General features: G+C 36.9%; 1 protein-coding gene across 2 annotated transcripts; it reads left to right on the forward strand.

Annotated features, from left to right (window-relative positions):
- Positions 1 to 197: 197 nt before the first annotated feature.
- LOC307162400 (CD48 antigen-like) lies at positions 198 to 20,587 on the forward strand. 2 transcript variants are annotated; one of them, XM_079877650.1, is made up of 7 exons: positions 198 to 469; positions 1,573 to 1,878; positions 2,131 to 2,382; positions 2,506 to 2,631; positions 3,737 to 3,777; positions 4,172 to 4,228; positions 4,412 to 5,539. In XM_079877650.1, exons 1-7 carry the CDS (start codon positions 415 to 417, stop codon positions 4,538 to 4,540), a joined length of 966 nt encoding a protein of 321 aa, XP_079733776.1. In that variant the 5' UTR covers positions 198 to 414; the 3' UTR covers positions 4,541 to 5,539. The 2 variants fall into 2 exon arrangements, with proteins under 2 accessions (XP_079733776.1, XP_079733777.1); XM_079877651.1 differs by lacking the exon at positions 4,412 to 5,539 and adding an exon at positions 20,347 to 20,587 and having other exon boundaries at positions 202 to 469.
- Positions 20,588 to 22,272: the final 1,685 nt, after the last annotated feature.

The following is a 22,272-nucleotide window of genomic DNA, read 5'->3' on the forward strand; positions in this document are numbered from 1 at the left end:
AGCTACAGTCTGATTTGGTTTAGCATTTTGGAAAGAAAAAGGCCAACAGAAAAGTGAAAATAGTTCTGAGAAAAGATCTAGCATATTTGTTTGCAGATGCCACAGGATGTGGTGCAGATTGTAACCTGCTATATATAGAATGCCTTTAAAGTTTCTGTAAAAAACGATTAAAAACCTCCTGAGCAACACACACACACACACACACACATACACACACACACACACACACACACACACACACACACACACGGTCCAGCATATATTAATAAGAAGGAGATGTGTTTATTTAATGAGAAGTCAAAATGTGCTTACACTGTTTAAAACAGGACTTCTGAGGAACTTTCCATTTCCGTTATAGGGAGTCTCAGCAGCCGTCATTTTCAGTTCTGTTTTTAATCTTTTCATTTTGTGAAGATGGCAGTACATAACCTACTCGTATTTCTTCTTTCTCTTCTGACCTTTAAAACAGGTAAAAACACGTTCATTATGTTGATTGTTATTAATGGTTGTTGTGACTGCATGTGACTGCACATGGCATCGCTCAGATACTGTCATTGCACATTTTATAGATATTTTTATACAATTATAAAATTTAAACTTATTTAGCTAAATCTCAGTTTTTGATTATTGATTTGTAAAAATATTCTGAAAGAAATTTACTATACACTCTCATGTTTTTAAGTAAAAAAAAAAAAAAAAAGTTTTTTACTACAAACTAAAATAGCTGTGTAAAATCTTAATTTTTTTTCTCCCTTTTTGCCATGCTTGGAAAATACAGATACACCACCATCTAGCAATAAGTGAATTGTAGAACGATTGTCCCAGTGTTAAAGTCTTTCGACTTTTTCTGTACTGAGAGGAGTCACTAAACTTTTTTTAAATGTGACAGAAGTTTATCATTCCTTTTTATTTTGACCTCTATTACAAGGAATGATTTGTTTGTAATTATTTTAATTATAAGTGTAACAATAGGTAATTATACATGTAAAGAGTGTTGTGTAAGTGTGTGATGGTTAGTCACAAAATGTCTGGCAGTTCTGATTATGAAACTCAACAATAATGTAATATCATATCAAAGCATGTAGCATGCATGCATACTGAGACATGCATCTAGTGTATCATGCAAATGGGGGAATTTCTTCTATTTAAAAGCATTTTCTTCATATCAGTGATAACACAACAATTCTCTTTACTCAGTAAGAAGTTGTGAATTTAACTGTTATTTTGATGTCCAATAAACTGACATCCGTAGGCGGTCATCTCTACCAAACCAACTACGTCACTATGAGAGCCAAATGAATTACTTTTGAAACAATGGGCTCTCTAGATTGTTTAAACCAAAACATGGGGCAATCAGACTATAGTTTATTTAGGTAATCAGAAACAAATATCTCCAAATATGTGCATTACAGCTGTATTACGTTTTTATTATGCTATTCTCTCTTGAAGAAAAGTTTTATTAAATGTCAAACATATTATTTATTTGATCATGCCCATTTCAGGAAAAATGTACAATGGGTCTTTCACCAGCCACACTCAGAAACAATACTGTATCTTTCTCTCTCTCCTCAGGGTTCAGTGAGATCTCTGTGTTTGTGAAGACGGGAGATTCTGTTCAACTGGATATACAGACACAAGAACTACCAGAGTTTGATCTTTTATCTTGGAGAAATGATAAGTCAGAGAGTATAGTTAGATATATAAGTGGAACTAAAGAAGTAAAACATCATTCTTCCTACAAGGACAGAGTGGATTTTAATGATGAAACCTTCTCTCTCACACTGAAGAACATGCAGAAGACAGACACTGGACTCTATACAGCAAAGACAACTGGAGAATTTGAGAAAGATATTGTTACATACAGAGTATCTGTTATAGGTGAGTGTGATTTTGCTTGGCATTTTCAGATCATAAGACTCATTTATGTTCAGTCTTTTATTCTTTTGACTGTTGTACAATACAAGTAGTGAAATTAAATGTAAAAAAATAAATCTTAAATATATATAAAAAAATTATTCATAATTTATCTGCCAACGTTTCAGTCAGTACATTCTGTAAACTGCTATAGGAATGTGACAGCTTACAATAGAGTGATCTATGATATTGTTAAAAAATAAATGTGTGTTTCAGACGCTGTTGATGCTCCTGTTCTGACTGTAAACTCAAACTGGTCCAGCAGTGACTCCTGTACTGTGAACTTCACATGCAGAGCTCATGACCTCATGATAAACTCTAGCTATCAGAACAACAGATGCTCTCCACAGGAAGTGACATCTCTAATCCTGCACTGCAGTGAGGAATCCATCATCTGTAACCATAGCAACACTGTCAGCTGGAAAAAAGACAGAATAAACATTACACAGCTCTGTGTCAATAATAAAGGTACACACACCACACACACACACCAAATAAAATATTTAGTTTTGGTTGACTAAATGTAGTCTAACTGCAGAATTGATTGACCTCAGAATAGCTGAACTGTAATAATATGTGTCTCATTTTCAGAGAACAACAAAGGTGACGACGAGACTAAGCCACCTCTCCTGTTTTGGCCATATATTTTGGTGGCAGTGTGTCTTTTTTTGGCAATTGCACTATTTCTAGCATTTCTCTACAGCAAGCGTAAAAAAGGTATGTTGCCTCGTACATATTTTTCTATATGAAAAACAGATCTCACCATCGGTTCATCAGTAAGATCAAGCACTTTTGTACTTAAGCTATTGAAAAGTAAGTTCACAATAGGTTAACACAATTTTTTTTTTGTTTAATTCTGTGTGCTACACATCACCTTAAGGGGCGCACACCTTTAATACTTATTATCTCTACTGAATATTTTTAGATCCTATATTCACCTGAACACAACGCAACCTTTTCAGGTTTAAATGTCACAGTGTTTTGCACATACCTAGGTTGAGGACAGAAATTAATTTGTGCTTGGCCAAAAAAGAAGGAATGACAATAATTATTCAAAAGTTTAAGCAAAAGAGCATCAAAAGAGTAGCATAAGATCAAATGTGATGCAAAGGATTACTAAAATCTTATATCTGAAATGTTTTACACTACACCTGATACATGATGAAACCTTTTTCTATACAGTCAGACACAGAAGGACAGTGGACTACAACATAATACTACAGAGAATCAGCAGTTTAGAATTCACAGCCAATATGTAGCGTCAGTTCTGGCAGGTCACGTTAGTCAAGCTCGCATCAACTGACTCTCAGCTGATCCACATCTACCTATAGGAATATGACGCCTATCACTGTAAACATATATAAGCTCCTTCAGTATTATCAGCAGCTGTCGTGTTTCTCAGGAGCTAATAACCCTCCTCCATCCCCAGCTCCTCCTCTCGTCAGTCAGGATTTGGCATTCTGATTCCCCTTGAATCAGAATAAATTCTTGATTATGTTGTACATTAAAATCTTGAATTAATGATATCTGCATTACATTCATGTTGGTTCTGTTCTGTTTACCCTAAGGGAGGTTAGACTGCATGGATGCACAGGGAGTTCTTGCCCAGAACAGAACCATACCGCCAATCCAAACTGTATAATTGTCATTCGTATATGACAATAGTGGTCCTGACAGAACTGCATGCTAAATTTAATTGAAATTTAATTAGCTAAAAAAATAAACAACATTTAGCTTTTTTTAATAAATGAATGTTCTTTTTTTTTTTTTATACGTGTCTTTGTTTATATACTGTATTACTGAACATTCTAAACCTCAATAGGTACTCAAGAAGCAGGTAGTAGAGTCCATGCTCAAGTTGAGGTAAGATTCAAATTACTGTTCTTTTATTCATGTTGGAAATATCTTGGGAGGATATATCATATGCATCCCTTTCTGCAATATTTAGTTATTTGTTTGTCTTGAGGTTTTGCTTCCATACACATAAATAAGTGATTCTCAACCTTATCAGAACATATGCTGTATATCCTTATTTTATGTCAGAAATTGTATTTTAAATCACCATACATACCATCTAAACAGGACATAACTATGGTAAATGTCTGGCAATATTTGACTGTTAGATAAATACGGCATTTTGATAAATACAGCAGATGTTTAATCATATGTGACTTTTGTGCATGCAAATACTTACTACTATTTTTTTAATTTTTTTGATAGAACATTATAAATAAAGTTTTTCGTTTAAATATTTCAGGCTCAAGAAATGCAGAAAAACAACAGTGACGGTCATACAAATGATATTCCAGAACAGGTGAGAATAATCTAAAAAGTTAACAAGCTAAGATTCTGAAAAAGGCTTTTATGAAATGCTTGTTCTATAAACTGTAGGTTAGTGAATGTTCTATACATTTTTCTTTATTTAGTTTAGTAATTATTCAGCTAAACAGGATTATTAAGGGGATATTTAAAAAAAAAAAAATGTGTATTTCATAAGGTTCAAGACCAGACACAAGAGCAAACGGGAGATAATCGACCCAACACAATCTACTGCACAGTAGGACAACACCAAAAACCTGCAGTCCCCGTCGAAACAATTTATTCAGTGGTGTGCAAACAACCATAACCAAACTCCATTTAGAACCAACAAACACAATGTTGATGATGCATAAAATGAAACTGTGGCTGTTTGTCTCATGGGGAAGTTTCACAAGGGCTGATCTTAAATGGCACCCTATCTTATCATGTCTGACATGTCATTATATGTTATAGAACAAATAATAAGAACAGTATGCATTTAGTAAGAACTGTTATAATAAGATAATAATAAGAACTGTTCATACATGCAGTATGAACAGAACTAGCATTTGTTTAGTTGTATTGGTTTTTCAACATTCAGATCCAAACTGTCTTTATTCTATTCTGAATTTGATTTTGTACACATAACTTCCAAAAACAACCCGCAGTGAATATTAACTGAGGTAAACTGTGTGACAACTAACCCCGGTTTGCCCCACATGAAAATCAGTAGAATAAAACTGAAAATGGATATAATATTGACCTCATCACCTTCCATATTATTTAACAAGTGTGCATTTCAATTTAAATAGGTATAAAGCCAGACAAGTTAATGCAGTACAAATGCAAATCCAGTATTTTAGCCATACGCTGCATTTACCTGGGTCAATGTGGATGATTAGTGATCCAATAGCAATGTACAGAATTTGGATGTAGTAGATATGTGAACTCCAATTCAACATTTAATTCGATAAACCACGATCATAGGACAGAACCGTTTCAAAGGAAAACGAAAATAGTAATTGCATCTTAAAACTAATGCTTATTTTTTTCTGTGTGTAGCCTTCTAACCTTTTTAATGTGTATTTGTGTGAACTGTTGTTTTAACTCTAATGTGAAATGTTTTGTAGAACTGAAACTAAAACCAAATAAACACTTTAATAAATAAATCATGTGATATTTTTTTCTAGAAATGAATGCAGAAATACTGCACAGAACAAACTGTCTTAACTACTTAAAAGTCCACATGAAATCAAAATTGACCATATTTACTTTGTTTGCCTAAATTGATCATTTTGTGGTGAACAATTCATCCATGCAAGTCAATCCACACAAAAAAAAATTTTGGCTTCGTAATCTTTAATCAAAATCTGAAAATGCCCCTCCACTCAATCCTGGCTAACGTAAGACCACTTTCTCTTTGAGACGTGGTCTGGATACTACATGTTCATTTTCTCGTATTTGAGGCGTGGTTTACGAATGCCCAGAGCCGTTTATTGGGCGCTACAAATGTCTATCAAATGCGCCTGTACGCAGCTCATAGCCAATAGAGAGCCTAAGTCCCACCCCTCCGCTTCCGGCTCATGGGACCTTATTTCGGAAAAAATATGTATGGAAGTCAATGGCGAGAGATAACTTATCTTTTTATTCCGTCTGAACTGTGCCCTGAATTACACATATGATGTTTGCCAATTTAAAAGGTAATTATGAAAGTAAAGAAAGTCGCAGTTTGTCATAAAACAGAAGAGTAACATTTAGTTTTATGTGAAAATTGCTCAATGAACTACATCTCTCGTCTCGCACTATGTGCGTCACAAGATCCGTTGCTCGTATGTGTGTATTCTGGCTCAAAACACTCAGGCATGACGGCGTAACGTTACCATTATAATGTAAGACTATAGAAACAATGACTGACGTTAGCTTCAGTAAAGTTAGCTTCATTCATTGAGAGAAAAGGTATGACGTCGCGTGTGCGCCTTCTGGGTTTGTAGTCTTTGTAATTACGTGTTTTCACAGGGTAACACTTTATATTACGACCCGCAAACAACTGCGTAAGTAAACCGAAATTACGGTGTACGTTTCTGTAATTATAGTGTACTTCCGTGTAGGTATAAGGGAACAATAATTAAGTTTTGGGTAATAAAGGGGTACAACCAGACATACAAGAAAATGATTTATAATGTAATTATTTTAAAAATAACAGGTACCTATTCTGTTAATATATTCCAGGTAAAAATTGTACGTCTGTTGTATATAAAAGTTTTCTTATCACATTTCTGGCAAAATATGTTCTTGTGCAATGTAGTTACAGGGTAATTTTGACATCTGTGGGTTGTAAATTAAACTGTGTTGTTTGAGTATACTGTAGAAAAGACAATGCTTTATTAAACTTTATGAAAAAGTGTTTTGAATTTTTTTTGTAAAATAAAAGTCAGAAATTAAATGGGATCCTTTATTGTATATTTACTGCACTTACCCTGTAACTACACAGAACTAGGGGGTAACAAGCGCCACTTTAATTTACAGCCCGCAGGAGTTACACTTACCCTGTAAATACACAGTTGAAACGGGTAACAAACACTACTTACTATGTAACAATACGAAACAACACTATTTGCACAGTAATTACAGAGAAAGGTACTCTTATTAAAAAAAAATAAATAAAAAAAAAAACTTTTAATTACACAGTATATTTGACCTGACATTTAAGTGTCATTGCAATACAATGTGATAAGGTAAGTACTAAGTACTACATGGTACGTTCTAAATTAAAATCATAGCAGAAACAAAATTTTTTTTTGGCTTAACGTTTAGTAAGAAAAGCCAATAAATAGCATTGCCAATGTTTTTCGAAATCAGCTGTTTATAAAATTGTTTCAGATTCAATTTTTATCATACTGTGCTTACATACAGCCATATATATATATAGTTTAATTTTAATTTTAATAAGTTTAATTTACAACCCACAGATGTCAAAATTACCCTGTAACTACATTGCACAAGAACATATTTTGCCAAAAATGTGATAAAAACTTTTATATACAACAGACGTACAATTTTTGCCTGGAATATATTAACAGAATAGGTACCTGTTAGTTTTAAAATAATTACATTATAAATAATTTGCTTGTATATCTGGTTGTACCCCTTTATTACCCAAAACTTAACATATTGTTCCCTTATACCTACACGGAGGTACACTATAATTACAGAAACGTACACCGTAATTTCGGTTTACTTACGAAGTTCTTTGCAGGTTGTATATCTGCTTGTTACCCCTTTATTACCCAAAACTTAACACATTGTTCCCTTATACCTACACGGAAGTACACTATAATTACAGAAACGTACACCGTAATTTCGGTTTACTTACGCAGTTGTTTGCGGGTCGTAATATAAAGTGTTACCTTTCACAGTCTTATACCTCAGCAGTTTTATATCAAGCTGCGACTTTCTTGACTTTAAAATGTATCTTTTAAATTGACAAACATCATATGTGTAAATCAGGGCACAATTCAAACGAGATCAAAATATTTGTTGTCTCTCGCCATTGACTACCATACAATGTTTTTCCGAAATAAGGTCCCATGGTGGTCGACCGGAAGGGGAGGGACTTAGGCTCTCTATGGTTTCAAATTATACCAGGTGACGTATGTAGAGCGACAGATATTCAACGAAGAAGACGACGATGGGTCAGAGATTTATGTGTACACCAGAGAGTCCTGCACGGGTCCGATTTTGTAAATTCGCACCCGACCCGTTTTCCAACAGCAGCACTAATAAAAATCTGCACCGACCCGCTTAAAATAGAACCGACACCCGACCCGCACCCGAAATAAAATCAGTTTAGACTATCACATTATAGACACACTTACAAAAATGTTTATTGCCAGGTCATACAGAAGTTATTACACGACCATTAACACAAGGACAACTTCAGCCGAAGCTGTCAAAAGGCCGATACATGAAGAAAATGGCTAACGTTACCACACAAATCGAACAGACGCGGCTACACCACTATGCCACGCAATTTCGTCTAGCCTACATCTGACAATTTTGGGTTCAAACACGCCCTGCACACCACACATACTAACAGTGTTAAATATGAAAAATACCGTTCGATAGAACGGCTTTGTTACCAGTTATCTGCGTGCTTCCTCAGGGATGAAGTTCCACATTTGCGGCTATCCAACACGAAAATGTTTGCAGCAAAGCTTTTTACAATATTTTCTTCAGATAACTCCAAATTTCTCCCACACACTGGACTTGATTTTTGATGACGTATTGTCGACAACTTTACAATCTCCACTAGCTATTCTTTTCTTCAACTCCTCAGCATCTATCTCGACGACTGCAAGCAGATCGCGCGCGCGGTTATGATGAATTTTTAAAAGTGGAAGTAGCCTAGGTAACGTTATAGATCTTGGGAGGGTGTGGCGCGTCGGCACAAATAAACTGATGTGGATTTTAAATTATTTTATCAACTTGAAATACAGGCATATTTTTGTAGATGTGTTTGCTTGCTAAACTAAATATGCATATATTTTTACGTCTGTCATGTTGGATCCATAGATAAACAAACTGCTTCGGTGTGTCGCATATACTTCGTCATCGTCTTGCTGCTCCCTCCCCGTTCTGTGATTGGTTCCCTATTTCAGGGGAAAAATTAGCCCATGGTAGCCAGACTACCTTGCAGCGTGAATAAAATCGCGCTGCTCAAGGCAGGATGGGGAAACCCAGGCTACCTCCACTCTGCATTGGAGGACCTTCTCTGATGACGTAGGTTTGAAGAATTGGTTTGGGAAACGCTTAACCACTCCCCTCAAACCGTTAGTCTGTTATGAGCAGAGATGGAGAGGAGGAGCGCTAGAGTAAAACCCTGCCCTCTGTTCAATATTCCCTTTCACTGGGAAATACGTCACAGCACTGGAGAAAAGTCGTTTCCAACTTCCGGTTCACGCAGACTTTAAGACAGCATGTTAGAAAAAGTAAAGAATCTAATCATTTTTGGGGTGCAAAAATGCTAACACACACACACACACACACACACACACACACACACACATATATGTGACGTAAATCTAACTTTTTGCTCATACAATTTTAGCGCATAACATTAAAGATGCAATGCGCAACATTTCATGTTAAAAATACCCGTTTTTCTAACCCATACATGCTTAAACAATTGCCTGATGGGCTGAATGAGCCCTTCTCTGATCACTGCGATTGCCTCTATAATCCTGTAAAGTAAAATAAATAAGAGGGATTCAGGACGTAATTTGAGACTGGGCGTGACGTCATGAGCGTGCACACCTCTGGTTGCAGTTTCGCTTGTCGCCAGAGGGGGCATAGTTCTGCAAAAACTCAGAGACTTGCGCAATGCACCTTTAATGAAGAATAATAAAATCAGTACAAACACAACCCCTCCACTTAGGCGACACCAAAGTCCCGTTCAAGTCCAAAATCACAAGTATTTTTTAGTGCATTTTAACTGATAACCACTAGATTGTATATTATTTGTATATTACAGTTTTTCTCAGTCGCTTTGGTGCATTTCTCACATCACTATTTACATTTGCACAACATTTAGTCATTTGTGCACATCATAGTAGCAGTTTCTCATTCCTTCCAACAAATTTCAAATGCTTTTGGACATGCATCAATTGCTTTCATACAACTCTCTGCTGTTTTATAACATTATCATGTGCTTATGTCATGTCAGTCAAAATTAACTATACTTGTGAATGCTGAATAGTCATTCCATATAAAACTAATAATCCTCATTTCATTGCTTGAGTCATTACATACAAAAATGTTGAACTAGTTGTCAAAATCTGTCAAGCAAATTGTACACATTTTTTTTTCCTGAAAATGTCTCCTAAATTGAACAATTTCACTCAGGTGAATCTCATCTTTAACTGATGAGGAACGTCTGGATGTATGTTCAGTACCAATATGTACTGCAATATTGTTTACAGTTGTGCACAGCTCTACCCAAAGGGAGTTTATGTTTGTTGTAAATAAGGGTGTATTTTTTCTTTTGCACAATGCTGTGAACAAATTAGAATTGCAAAGAGCATATGCAGTAAAAATGTGAAACATACATATTCAGTGTCTTGTACTCAGTTACCTCATAAATACAGTAATGTGTAACTTTACTGTATTTTTCAAATGGCTGTGCAAATAGTATTTAGTGCTGTATTGAGCATTTTCAGGTAGTGTCACCAAGATCTGACTTTTATCATTGGAAAACATTTACAGAGTAAACTGTCATAATTAAAACATGACAAAGTCATTTGACTATCTTGTTCATAAACGATGGTGTCAGGACTTTTCATCTTGATGACACTGACTGACACTTTCATTGACATGAATACTTGCTTTTGAGGAATGAGCTATCCATTTTGAGCAAGTGACACGCTTTTGCAGGTTATCAACTAGGTTTTGCAGTTTGTACTAATTGTTTTGAGAACTGCATTAACTGTTGTGCAAATGTAAATAGTAATGTGAGAAATGCACCAAAGCGACTGAGAAAAACTGTATTAGATTGTATACATTGTATATTATTTCTGCCATAGGTAGGCTTATGTGGAGATATTGTTGCCTGCTCTCAACACTGGATATGAACCGAGATGTTGGAGGTGAAATATGGCCTGTGAGTGTTTCCATCAGAAGGAGATAATGATAATGAGATAGTGTGTGAGGTGTGTCAACTCTAAGTGAAATGTTTTTGACATGATTGGTGGATTTTCTTTACATTATTATAGGTAGGCTAATGTAGTTTTTCTCCACAAATTCTGCGGTTAAACGGATATATTATTGCTTAACCCATTCAATATTATGTATAACACAATAAATAAGGACAGACAGACAGACAGACAGATAGATAGATAGATAGATAGATAGATAGTCAGTTAACCTGGCGAGTGAGCGTGCAATTGTGGTTCTTGCTCAATTCTTGCTCAAAACGCAATTCTTACGTTTGACGAAGTTTATGTGTATATAGACAGGCCTATTTACATCTTTTCTTTGTTCTTTTTGTACAGTTTTTGTTTTGTTTTTTGTTTTGTTGTTGTTGCCATTTTTTTTCTTTGTTATTTTTGTATAGCTTTGGTCATTTTATTGTTTTTTTCTGGAACTGTTTCACCTCTCCAGCACTGTAAATAAACAGCACTTTACACCTGTATTGCCATATTTTTTTTTTTTTTTTTTTTTTTTTTTTTTTTGCGTAGGCTACCCAGTTTCGCCAGACAGCGGGCCTGTGAAGACCCGTTGTCTCACACAGACATACAGAACTAGACAGACAGACAGAGGACAGACAGACAGACGGATGGATTGCGGACAGTAGTGACCGGTGGGATTAAATGGGTTAATTCAATATGAAAAAATGTCTGTAGTTGGCCACCAGGTGGAGACATTACAGTATCCTTAAATATTAATTAAAGGAGAACTTGGTAACTTTTTTTACTTAATAAAACGGTCTAGAAATCATTTGGATGGTTAAACAACCTGTTCTGGTGATATTGGTGACTTTCCCCGCTCCCCCCAGCGTTCCCAGGCGGAAAACCAACCTTGCAACTTGGCCACTACCGTCCCGGCAAGATAGAAATTGGAAGTCTCGTGAGAAGCGAGAACTAGAACGAGAACGAGCGCGAAACACAAATTGCTTTACGGCAATTCGACATAAACACACACACGCATGTATGATGCATTACCAGATTACCCACCTCGGTAGACATAGCTCCACGCGATACAGTTGGCTTGCTCCGATCAAAACAAATGCACATGAGCAGCGGTAGAGAGGGGGAGGAGGCCGCCGCAAGTGAGTTTTTTACGACTGTGTTGTGAAATATACGCCCCCCCACAGCTGTAGGGGGAGCTCGTGGGGAAAACATGCGACAACTAAAGGGAAAATCAGCGAAGAAGTGACTAGAGTTCGCTAGAGTTACCGAGTTCTCCTTTAAGGAGTATTGTACAGCAGGCTATATGGACCTGATTAATTCCACCTGGTATGAAAATGCGTTGTTGGCGATTCAGTTTACAAGTGTTCAGCGCTAAATACAGGTGGAAACAGGAACAAAACAAACTAAATTTAGAAAATTAACTGAGATCAGCAGCTTTGAAGCATCAACTAGGCTACAAAATGAAAGCAATGTAATCTGAAAATTGCCTACATGTAAAAACACTCATGTCTATGACCACAGGATATGATCTATCCTCAGTTATGCTGAAAGGATTTGAACTTAAGCAACACTTGATGCATTAGATTAGGCCTGTCAAAACAAGTGGCATTTATTTAAAAGGACACACACACACACACACACACACACACACACACACACACACACACACACACACAACCTTTCAATTTTTACCCTTTTTTTATACATAGCATTCCTGTATTCAAACATTAGAGCATCGTGACACTTAAGGTCATGGGTTTGATTCCAAGGGAATGCAAGATCTGATAAAATGTACAGTATACCTTAATACAATGTAAGTAAGTTTGGATAAAAGCTTCTGTAAAATGCATTAATGTAAATATACTGTTCAAAACACAAGACTGAATTTTGTGCCACTTTGTTGTTGTAAAACGTTAAGCAGGAAGTGAGGGCCACTGACTAACACACCCTAAACCACCAAAATAACTGACTGAAGTCACTGCTCAAAAAAGAGGCCAAGAAAATTGAAGTTAGTTCTGAAGAAAGTATTAGCACCATTTGTTTCCATATGCTGTGGTTTAAGTGTACAAATCTTTATAATATGACCATTACATATCATGCGTGTTGTGTGTTACTTTCTGTTTTTGTTGTAAAGTTATGAGGACATTTTTATTTCTCTTCCATTCATTCTGATCAACTTTTGTTTCATTTGTGTAATAGTGCACTACACACACTGCTGTTGCTGCGTATTCTTTGTGGATTCATTAAAACTGTATTTGATCCCTATTCCTTTTGTTGTGCGCTTCAGAAACCATACTGTAAATGACAGCGTCATAGGGACCATATTTGTTCAGGAACTGACACCCTGTTGCACTGAATATTTTTGATGGGCTAAAAAGAACCGGTTCATAACTATAACTTGTTCATACATTCAAATTCATTATTTATATTAGTTTTTCATTTACACCTCAAATTAAAAAATTTAAAAAATGGATGCATCCATTTCAGGATATAATTTATGTCAGTCTTCTTTCTAGTGAACAGACGCACTTCCTTTGGGAGTTTGCTGAAGGAAGATACTGGAGCATTACACTGGAGCGCAATTTTAGTCGACTATTACAATGGCTTTTATTTCAGTACTTTTTATTTTTTCCGCAACTGCTCATCTGATCACCACTACAGGTACCATACCTTGTTTGCGTATTACAATTTTGCATACAGATTAATAATGATGGTAAACCTTAAGAATTAAGAGTAAGGAAGCATTCAGAAGTTTCTGTATATGCTTGCTTTATATTCTCATGTAATAATCATAAATCAGGTTCAGAAGCATAGCTTATTTGTCATATTTTGCTTACTACTATGATTATTATTACTACTGCTATGATTATTAAAGAGAAATGCTTTTAAAACATTGATTAGATATTTTTTGAAAGTGGTGAAGGACTTCTGGTAGGCTGTTCGGGTAGGGTTGAGAAGATCATTTTTGTTGAAGATTACTGAAGATCAGGAAAGTGATTTGGTAAGAAACTAGATGTTAACTGATGAAGCACACATTAAACAATGAGAATTTCAAAAAGTCGTGTCCACACTTGTGCTTTTAGAAATCCAATTTGTTTTCTGGTTTTCTTTGTTTAGTCAATTTTGTCTCCATTTATGAATTCTAAAGCACTTGAGCAGGGACAGGAACGATTACCAATCGGTGGGCACTTCAAAACCAGTATGGGTATTTTTCATTACTTAGAAATAAGGTAACTGATAAACTTGATTTTAACAGCAACAGCAATAAACTAAGAGAAAAAAAAAACGAGTAAAGGTAAATAAAAGTAACCTCCACACTTAAACTGAAAAGGGTAAATGTTGGAGAAACTCACCACAATACAATTAAAATACAATACCACAGAGTAGAAAGTTAAGCAGTTATCATGTTCTACAAAAAGATTGCAAACTACAGCACACACAGCTCTTCTGATGGAACATGACAATAAATAATACGTCTCTGGACGTAACAATAGCAATGCAGGTTGCATCTTTATAAATACATTCTTGAACATATGACTGACTAATTGATATAAGTCATGCATTTGCTTTTTTAACCCTAAAACTGGCAATGTGATGGGTGTAACATAGTTTTTGTCGTCTTTTTTGGGGCGTAAGAATGATTTTTTCATGAAATCCTATTATCATTTATCACAGCCTGGTCTGTCTTGAGTATGCTGGTCACATGATTTGTTTAAAAATTTTTGTGATTAATTAGTCAGCCTGACCTAAATCCAACATGGCTGCCAGTGGTGCAGGACATTTAGATTTTGAGATAAGTAAATATATATTAAACTTTTTTTTCTTTTGAAAAAAATAATACTAACACTGCTAACATTAATTATGAATATTGTCTTAAGGTGCTGAAAAAGAAAATGTATAAAAATGTTGTTCATGTTATTTAGCACGTTTTGAAATATATGTTACACCTGAGTCACATTGCCACTTTTGGGTATAAAAAAGGGATTACCTTTGTATTCATTGTTGTAACAATCTTTGTATTCTGACTTCCGACTCATCGACTATCGACTATCATCGACTTCCTGCTCAGCTACTGTTCGGACGCTCTTGCTTACTGCTCCGCGCTTTGCTCTATCGCTTTTACATTTTATCTCCTATATTTTTATATTTTATTTCCTTTTATCACCTAATTTTAACTTCAGCAAACACCACAGTGCTCAGACAACAAAGTTTGGATTACTACAAAAACGCAGAATTCTTTTACCCGACCAGCTTACATTCCGGGAAAGGAAAACACAACTGCCTACATTCATACGGATAAGAGAAAATGCCTCTTCAGGTTCAAGAATCTACTTGCTGCACTAACTGCCACAGACTTTTACAAAGGATTGCAGTTCTCGAAACAAAGTTACTTACGGGACCACCAAACCAGACGGAGCACACAACAGAGCTTCGTCATGGACACCCTCAGCATACCGGTGAGTCCCATGAAACTAGTGCTCCTCGACAGGTAGAGAAACAAGCCGATCGACTTACTAATCGATGGCACAAACAGGGAGCGAGACCCAAAGGCACTCGAGACATCAGATTGTCACGAGCATCACATATTGCCGCAGTAGCATCCTCTACCCCAGATACAGCTCTGACAAGGATTGCAAACATTGGTCTCCTACCACCGCTTATACATCTTGAGAACAGATTTGAAGTACTAATGAATGTAAATGAGGAATCCCCAAATGTGATGAATGTGATCGAACACAGACTGAATGGGCCAGTAGCTAACACTGATGCTAACTGGCGCTCAAGGTCGAGCAGACAGCGGCACTCAGCTCAGAGCGCAGCCGAGCCCAGGACTCTGATAGTGGGGGACTCCACAATCAGAAACATTAGCAGCAGTGATACAACTACATGCTGCCTTCCACAAGCAACAACTTCTGATGTAAACAGGGAACTTCAGAACATTCTGATGAAACATAAGACTGCAAATCGACTCATCATACATGTGGGGAAGAATGATATTCATAAAGAGCAGTCAGAACTCCTTAAGAAGGATTTCAATGAACTTTTTGAAACACTTAAAAGACTGAAAGTTCAAACATTCATCAGTGGACCACTCACAGCAAGAGGAACAAACAGGTTTTCACAGTTGCTTGGGCTTAATACATGGCTGCAAAAAACCTGCAATATAAAAGGAGTAAACTTCATTGACAATTTCAATCTTTTCTGGAGTCAGAGACAACTTTTTCATCGGGATGGCCATCACCCAAACAAACTTGGTTCAAGAGTGTTAAAGGACAATTTCTACTTCTCCCTCATACATCCTTCTGCAGTTTGTGCCAATCCAGTCAATCTGAACGGCACACACACACCTGGACACAGTATGAATGACCATGGGACTTCACTTCAGCAGCAAAATGGACATGCGGTTGACATATCACACAAGGACAATGATAACACCACTCCGCCACAACAACCTCTGCTCACGGACACAATCTCAGCTGAGCCCTGCCCACAGAGAGACTTATCAGAACTGCTTGAAGATTCAGCACCCAATGACGACTTCCGGGAAAACAGCCAGGGAAGCCAGGACAGCATATCACAACCTCCTATAACACCAGAGCAACAGCCCCTTTCACCAGACACGCTATCTCTCTCTCCAGCATCGCCACTTCTGTGCTTCTCACAGAAAATGGAAGAACTGGTGCATGCTGGAACCAGACTATCCCACTCTTTTGCTGCGAGCCCCCAGATACCAACCAAAAAACGACAGGCACCATTACCACCCAAGCCTGCGGGCCCAGCTCGCCCTCCCCCTCCTCCTGTGAGAGCTCTTCGGCCTCTGCCACAACGCCAGGGCCCACACCCTCCTCCATCTGCTCGAGGTGAACCAAAAACAACTGATACCAGCTCTCAGTGATGTGTTTTGGGTCCCCGCTCTGATAACAGTAACTTTCTCAAATGTTTACAGAACAAGCGGGAACCCAGTGTGCCTGTATCTTTCTCTATTGCTGTTTTATTACAAGATAGAAAATCTAAGGCCTTCAATAGCCGTGCAGCAAACCTAACTAATCTGGTGCCTATTACACGTCAAAGTAAGATTGATGTGGGGACAAAAAGTAAGACTGTTAAGTTAGCACTTTTAAACATTCGTTCACTTAAAAATAAATCACTTCTAGTCAACGATTTAATAACCACAAACAACCTGGATTTTATGCTTCTAAATGAAACCTGGCTAGAAGACGGCTGCAGTGCAACAATCCTCAATGAAGCAGCCCCTCCTAACTTTACTTTTATGAGAGGTGGGGGTCTAGCTGCTCTTTTTAAAGATATCTATCAATGTAAGCAAATATCATTTGGGAATTACCCTTCTTTCGAATATCTGGGTATTGTGTTGAAAGGTGCTCCACGCATTTTACTTATCATTATTTACAGGCCTCCAAAATACTCTCCAGCCTTTGCTGAGGACTTGACAGAACTGTTATCAGCAATTACCTCAGAGTTTGACTGTTTTGCCATTGCAGGAGATTTTAACATTCACATAGATTGTGCAGAGAACAATATGGCAGAAGAAATCAAAACTGTTTTAAAAACTTTTGATCTGACTCAGCATGTACATGGACCCACACACAATCGTGGACACACTCTAGATTTACTTATCAGTAAGGGTCTAAACATTTCATTAATTGTTATTAAGGATGTAGCACTGTCTGATCATTTCTGTATTTTCTTTGATATATTGATCTCTCCTGCCACTGAAGCTAGATCTGTGTCTGTCAAGAAGAGATGCTTAAATGAGAACACTAGTGTACTATTTATGAAGGCTATATCCTTAACACCAAGCATATCTGCAGACTCTGTTGATTTTCTCCTTGATTCTTTTAACTCAAAAGTTAAAGGTATAATTGATGATATTGCTCCTGTGAAAGTCAGGAAGAAGAGTGGCAGACAAAAAGCACCTTGGAGAAACTCAACAGCAGTGCAAAATATGAAAAGACAATGCAGAAAAGTAGAGCGCATGTGGCGGAAGACTAAACTTGTAGTCCATTATAACATCTACAAAGACAGCCTTCATGCTTTTAATATGGAACTAGGCAAAGCTAGACAGACTTTCTTCTCAAATATTATAAACAGCAATTTAAACAACACACGCACTCTTTTTGCTACTGTAGAGAGACTGACAAACCCTCCAAGCCAGATTCCCAGTGAAATGCTCTCAGTGAACAAGTGTAGTGAGTTTGCTTCGTTCTTCTCTGAGAAAATCAGTAATATCAGAAAGGTGATCAGCACATCCTTGAGTTGCCCTGGGGTCAGACAGATCAAACCACCTGAGAAATTAGTTACTATGTCTGATTTCAAAGAAATTGATGGCAAAATTTTGGAAGAAACTGTACAGCACCTTAAAGCATCAACCTGTGCTCTTGACACACTCTTGACCCACATCATTTTTCAAAAGTGTGTTAAACAGTTTAGAAGCAGATCTTCTAGAAGTGGTAAATGTCTCACTTCGCTCTGGGAGTTTTCCATACTCCCTGAAAACTGCAGTTGTCAAGCCCCTCCTGAAAAAGAGCAATCTGGATAAGACCATATTAAGCAACTATAGACCGATCTCAAATCTTCCTTTCATAGGCAAGATCATTGAAAAAGTTGTCTTCAATCAGCTGAACAAATTCTTGAGCTTGAATGGATCCTTTGACAATTTTCAGTCTGGTTTCCGACCGCACCACAGCACAGAGACAGTGCTCATAAAGATAATAAACGATATTCGCTTAAATACTGATTCAGGCAAATTATCAGTGCTGGTACTACTTGACCTTAGTGCTGCATTTGACACTGTCGATCATAACATACTTCTTGACAGGCTGGAAAACTGGGTGGGGCTTTCTGGGATAGTCCTAAAATGGTTCAGGTCATACTTAGATGGGAGAGGTTATTATGTGAGTATAGGAGATCATAAGTCTGAGTGGACATCCATGACATGCGGAGTCCCTCAAGGCTCAATTCTTGCGCCACTCCTGTTCAACCTGTATATGCTCCCAATGAGCCAAATAATGAGAAAGAACCAAATCTCTTACCACAGCTATGCAGACGACACACAGATCTACTTAGCCCTATCGCCTAACGATTATAGCCCAATTGACTCCCTGTGCCAATGCATTGACGAAGTCAACAGTTGGATGTGTCAAAACTTTCTTCAGTTAAACAAAGACAAAACTGAAGTCATTGCGTTCGGAAACAAAGATGAAGTTCTCAAGGTGAACGCATACCTTCACTCTAGGGGTCAAACAACTAAAAATCAAGTCAGGAATCTCGGTGTGTCACTAGAGTCAGACCTTAGTTTCAGTAGTCATGTCAAAGCAATAACTAAATCAGCATACTATCATCTGAAAAATATTGCAAGAATTAGATGCTTTGTTTCCAGACAAGACTTAGAGAAACTTGTTCATGCTTTCATCACCAGCAGGGTGGATTATTGTAATGGACTCCTCACTGGCCTTCCCAAAAAGACCATAAGACAGTTGCAGCTCATACAGAACGCTGCCGCCAGGATTCTGAGCAGAACCAGAAAATATGAACATATCACACCAGTCCTCAGGTCTTTACACTGGCTCCCAGTTAAATTTAGGATTGATTTTAAAGTATTATTACTGGTATATAAATCATTTAATGGCCTAGGACCTCAATACATTGCAGATATGCTCACAGAATATAAACCCAACAGATCACTCAGATCATTAGGATCATATCAGCTAGAAATACCAAGGGTTCACTCTAAGCATGGCGAGTCCGCTTTTAGCTATTATGCCAGCCGCAGCTGGAACCAGCTTCCAGAGGAGATCAGACGTGCTCCTACTGTAGTCACTTTCAAATCCAGACTCAAAACACATCTGTTTAGCTATGCATTTACTGAATGAGCACTGTGCCACTGTTCGTCCGAATGTTTGTACTGTATTTTATTCTATTTTTCTAAACTGTTTTAATTATTCTTATTTCTTTTATTATTTTAATTTCTTCTATGTAAAGCACTTTGAATTGCCATTGTGTATGAAATGTGCTATATAAATAAACTTGCCTTGCCTTGCCTTGCCTTGCCTATTCTGAGGTATATTTTTTTTTACAAATTATAAAATTTACAGGTTAAACTGATACAGCCTGTCTGTCTTTATGCTGGTCACATGATTTGCCTCAAGTTATCTGTGATCAATTAGTCAGCCTGACCTCCAACATTAATTATTAACATTAACACTAAATTATAAACACTGTCTTTGGCTAGTCTGAGGCTGCTGGTCTGGCATTGCTGGTAACTGCTATAAGGTCTGTAGCGCACATGGGAAGTAAATCTTACTTTCAGTATGACAACAAATTCACTAGGATGCATGTGTGTCATAGTATACCAGTATACATGTATCATCAAAATTCCCTACGTAGTGGACCTGATCTATTACAAACTAAGTTTCCTTTTCTCTCCCTGCAGTGTCATTTGCTGAAATCCAGCCCAAAAATCTGTCTGTGCAAGCAGGAGTGCTTGTTGAGCTTGTTCAGAGCGAACAGCTTCCAGAGTTTTCAGTGCTAATGTGGATGAAAACATCATTTGGCAGCAATATCTCAGAAACCATCATAACATACAATACAAAAGAAATCAAACTTCCTGATTCTTACAAGGACAGAGTGGTGTTTAGTAATACAACCTTCTCTCTAAAAGTGAATAACATCCAGAAGACAGACAGTGGACTCTACTACACAACAACAATTGGGAAAAAAACTAGTAAAGTTTGCCAGTACAACGTATCTGTTGTTGGTAAGTGTAGACTTTAGGACCTCACAATACACAATACAATAGAACACTATTCAAAGCAGATTCTGCTCTCAGAGGGTAGTGACATTATTTAAATCTGGACTCTCTCACCATCTATTTTATAAAAAAAATGTTGTGTTATCTGTAACAGTTGCATCCCAGTCAACCTGAAAGATTCAGCTGTGTGCCCATTAAGTGTTAATCTATTCCCCACTTGACAACAGTATATTGGTATCCTGTTGTGAATCACTCATAAGACACCTCTCAGCTTTTTTGTTAGAATGTTAGATCTTATTTTCGATCTGCAGTGTATAATGATGCATCTTTTCTTTTTTGCAGAAAACCATGGATCACCCACTACTATTGTACCTTGGATATTGTTCACTTCTACACTCAGCACAATGATGATATTCTAAATTTAGCTATAGCCACAAAAGTAAACACTACATTTGCAGGATAAGACTCAAACAAGGATAATGATTAATGAATAATAAAACAATATAAAAAAGCATTGCCTACTTCTGCATAGCCAAAACGTGGAGAATGTGAGAAAACTTTCTCATTATAATCATTTTATGTTTGCAGTTGACATTGATATAGTACATTTGTTCACATTCCACAGTCAAATTTGTTTCCAGAAAATGTTACAAAGCTATATATAAACATTTTTTTAAAGTTCAGGATTTCAATAGCATATGGAAATGTAATGCAACAGGAACACATTTAATTAATTTTTGCACTTAATATCTAGCCCTGTCTTAAAGAGTTAGTTCACCCTAAAATGAAAATTAAGTAATAATTTACTCATCGTGGTGTTGTTCTAATGCTGTATTCCCTACTTTCTTTTTTGGACCAAAAAAAAAAAAAAAAAAAGTCAAAATTTGCTCATCCATATAATGGCAATGAATAGTGGATATTTTAAAACAGATTTATGTATCACAGAGTGGTCCCATGTGATACATGTCATATATTCCAGGTGTTCTGGGGGTATACGATAGGGTTTGGTGAATAACAAACCATAATTGTATGTATTAATTAACAAAAATCCTGACTTGGCTGTTGGTCTTCTGTACACGGCTAAGTTCACTTCATCCACTAAAGCACACAAGCTGTGAAAAATCAAGATTAATAAGAATGCAACATGAAATCCAATGCCTAGAAATCCCCAAAAAGTGTCTGTGTACTTTTTTCGCTGAGTTAAATATCTCTGGACCGGAACTGACAGATGTGAATCCAATAAGGCCTAATTGTTGCGACAAACAATTTGTTGAATTCAGAATAAGGTTTACCTTATTACTTCCAGAGTAACTACAGTTTATATTTCTATAAGATACCTGCCATAGTAACATCCAACTCATCCTTCAGATTGGTCAGATAACGGACTTCCTAAAATGTATCTGATTCTAATTGTCAACAATCTCCCATGATTGTTCTTTACTGTCAAGGTGCAATTCCTTGGCTGGTGCCTCGTAATATAGGAAGGAATCATCTGACACTCTCACATGCACCTTAGGTGACATCATGTGACCAAAAATTCAATATCAATATATTGTAATCCCGATAAATCTTAATAGGCTGCTGCCACCACCTTTAATTATTTTAGCC

This window comes from Squalius cephalus, assembly GCF_949319135.1.
Source record: "Squalius cephalus genome assembly, chromosome: 7".
Classification (NCBI taxonomy): Eukaryota; Metazoa; Chordata; class Actinopteri; order Cypriniformes; family Leuciscidae; genus Squalius; species Squalius cephalus.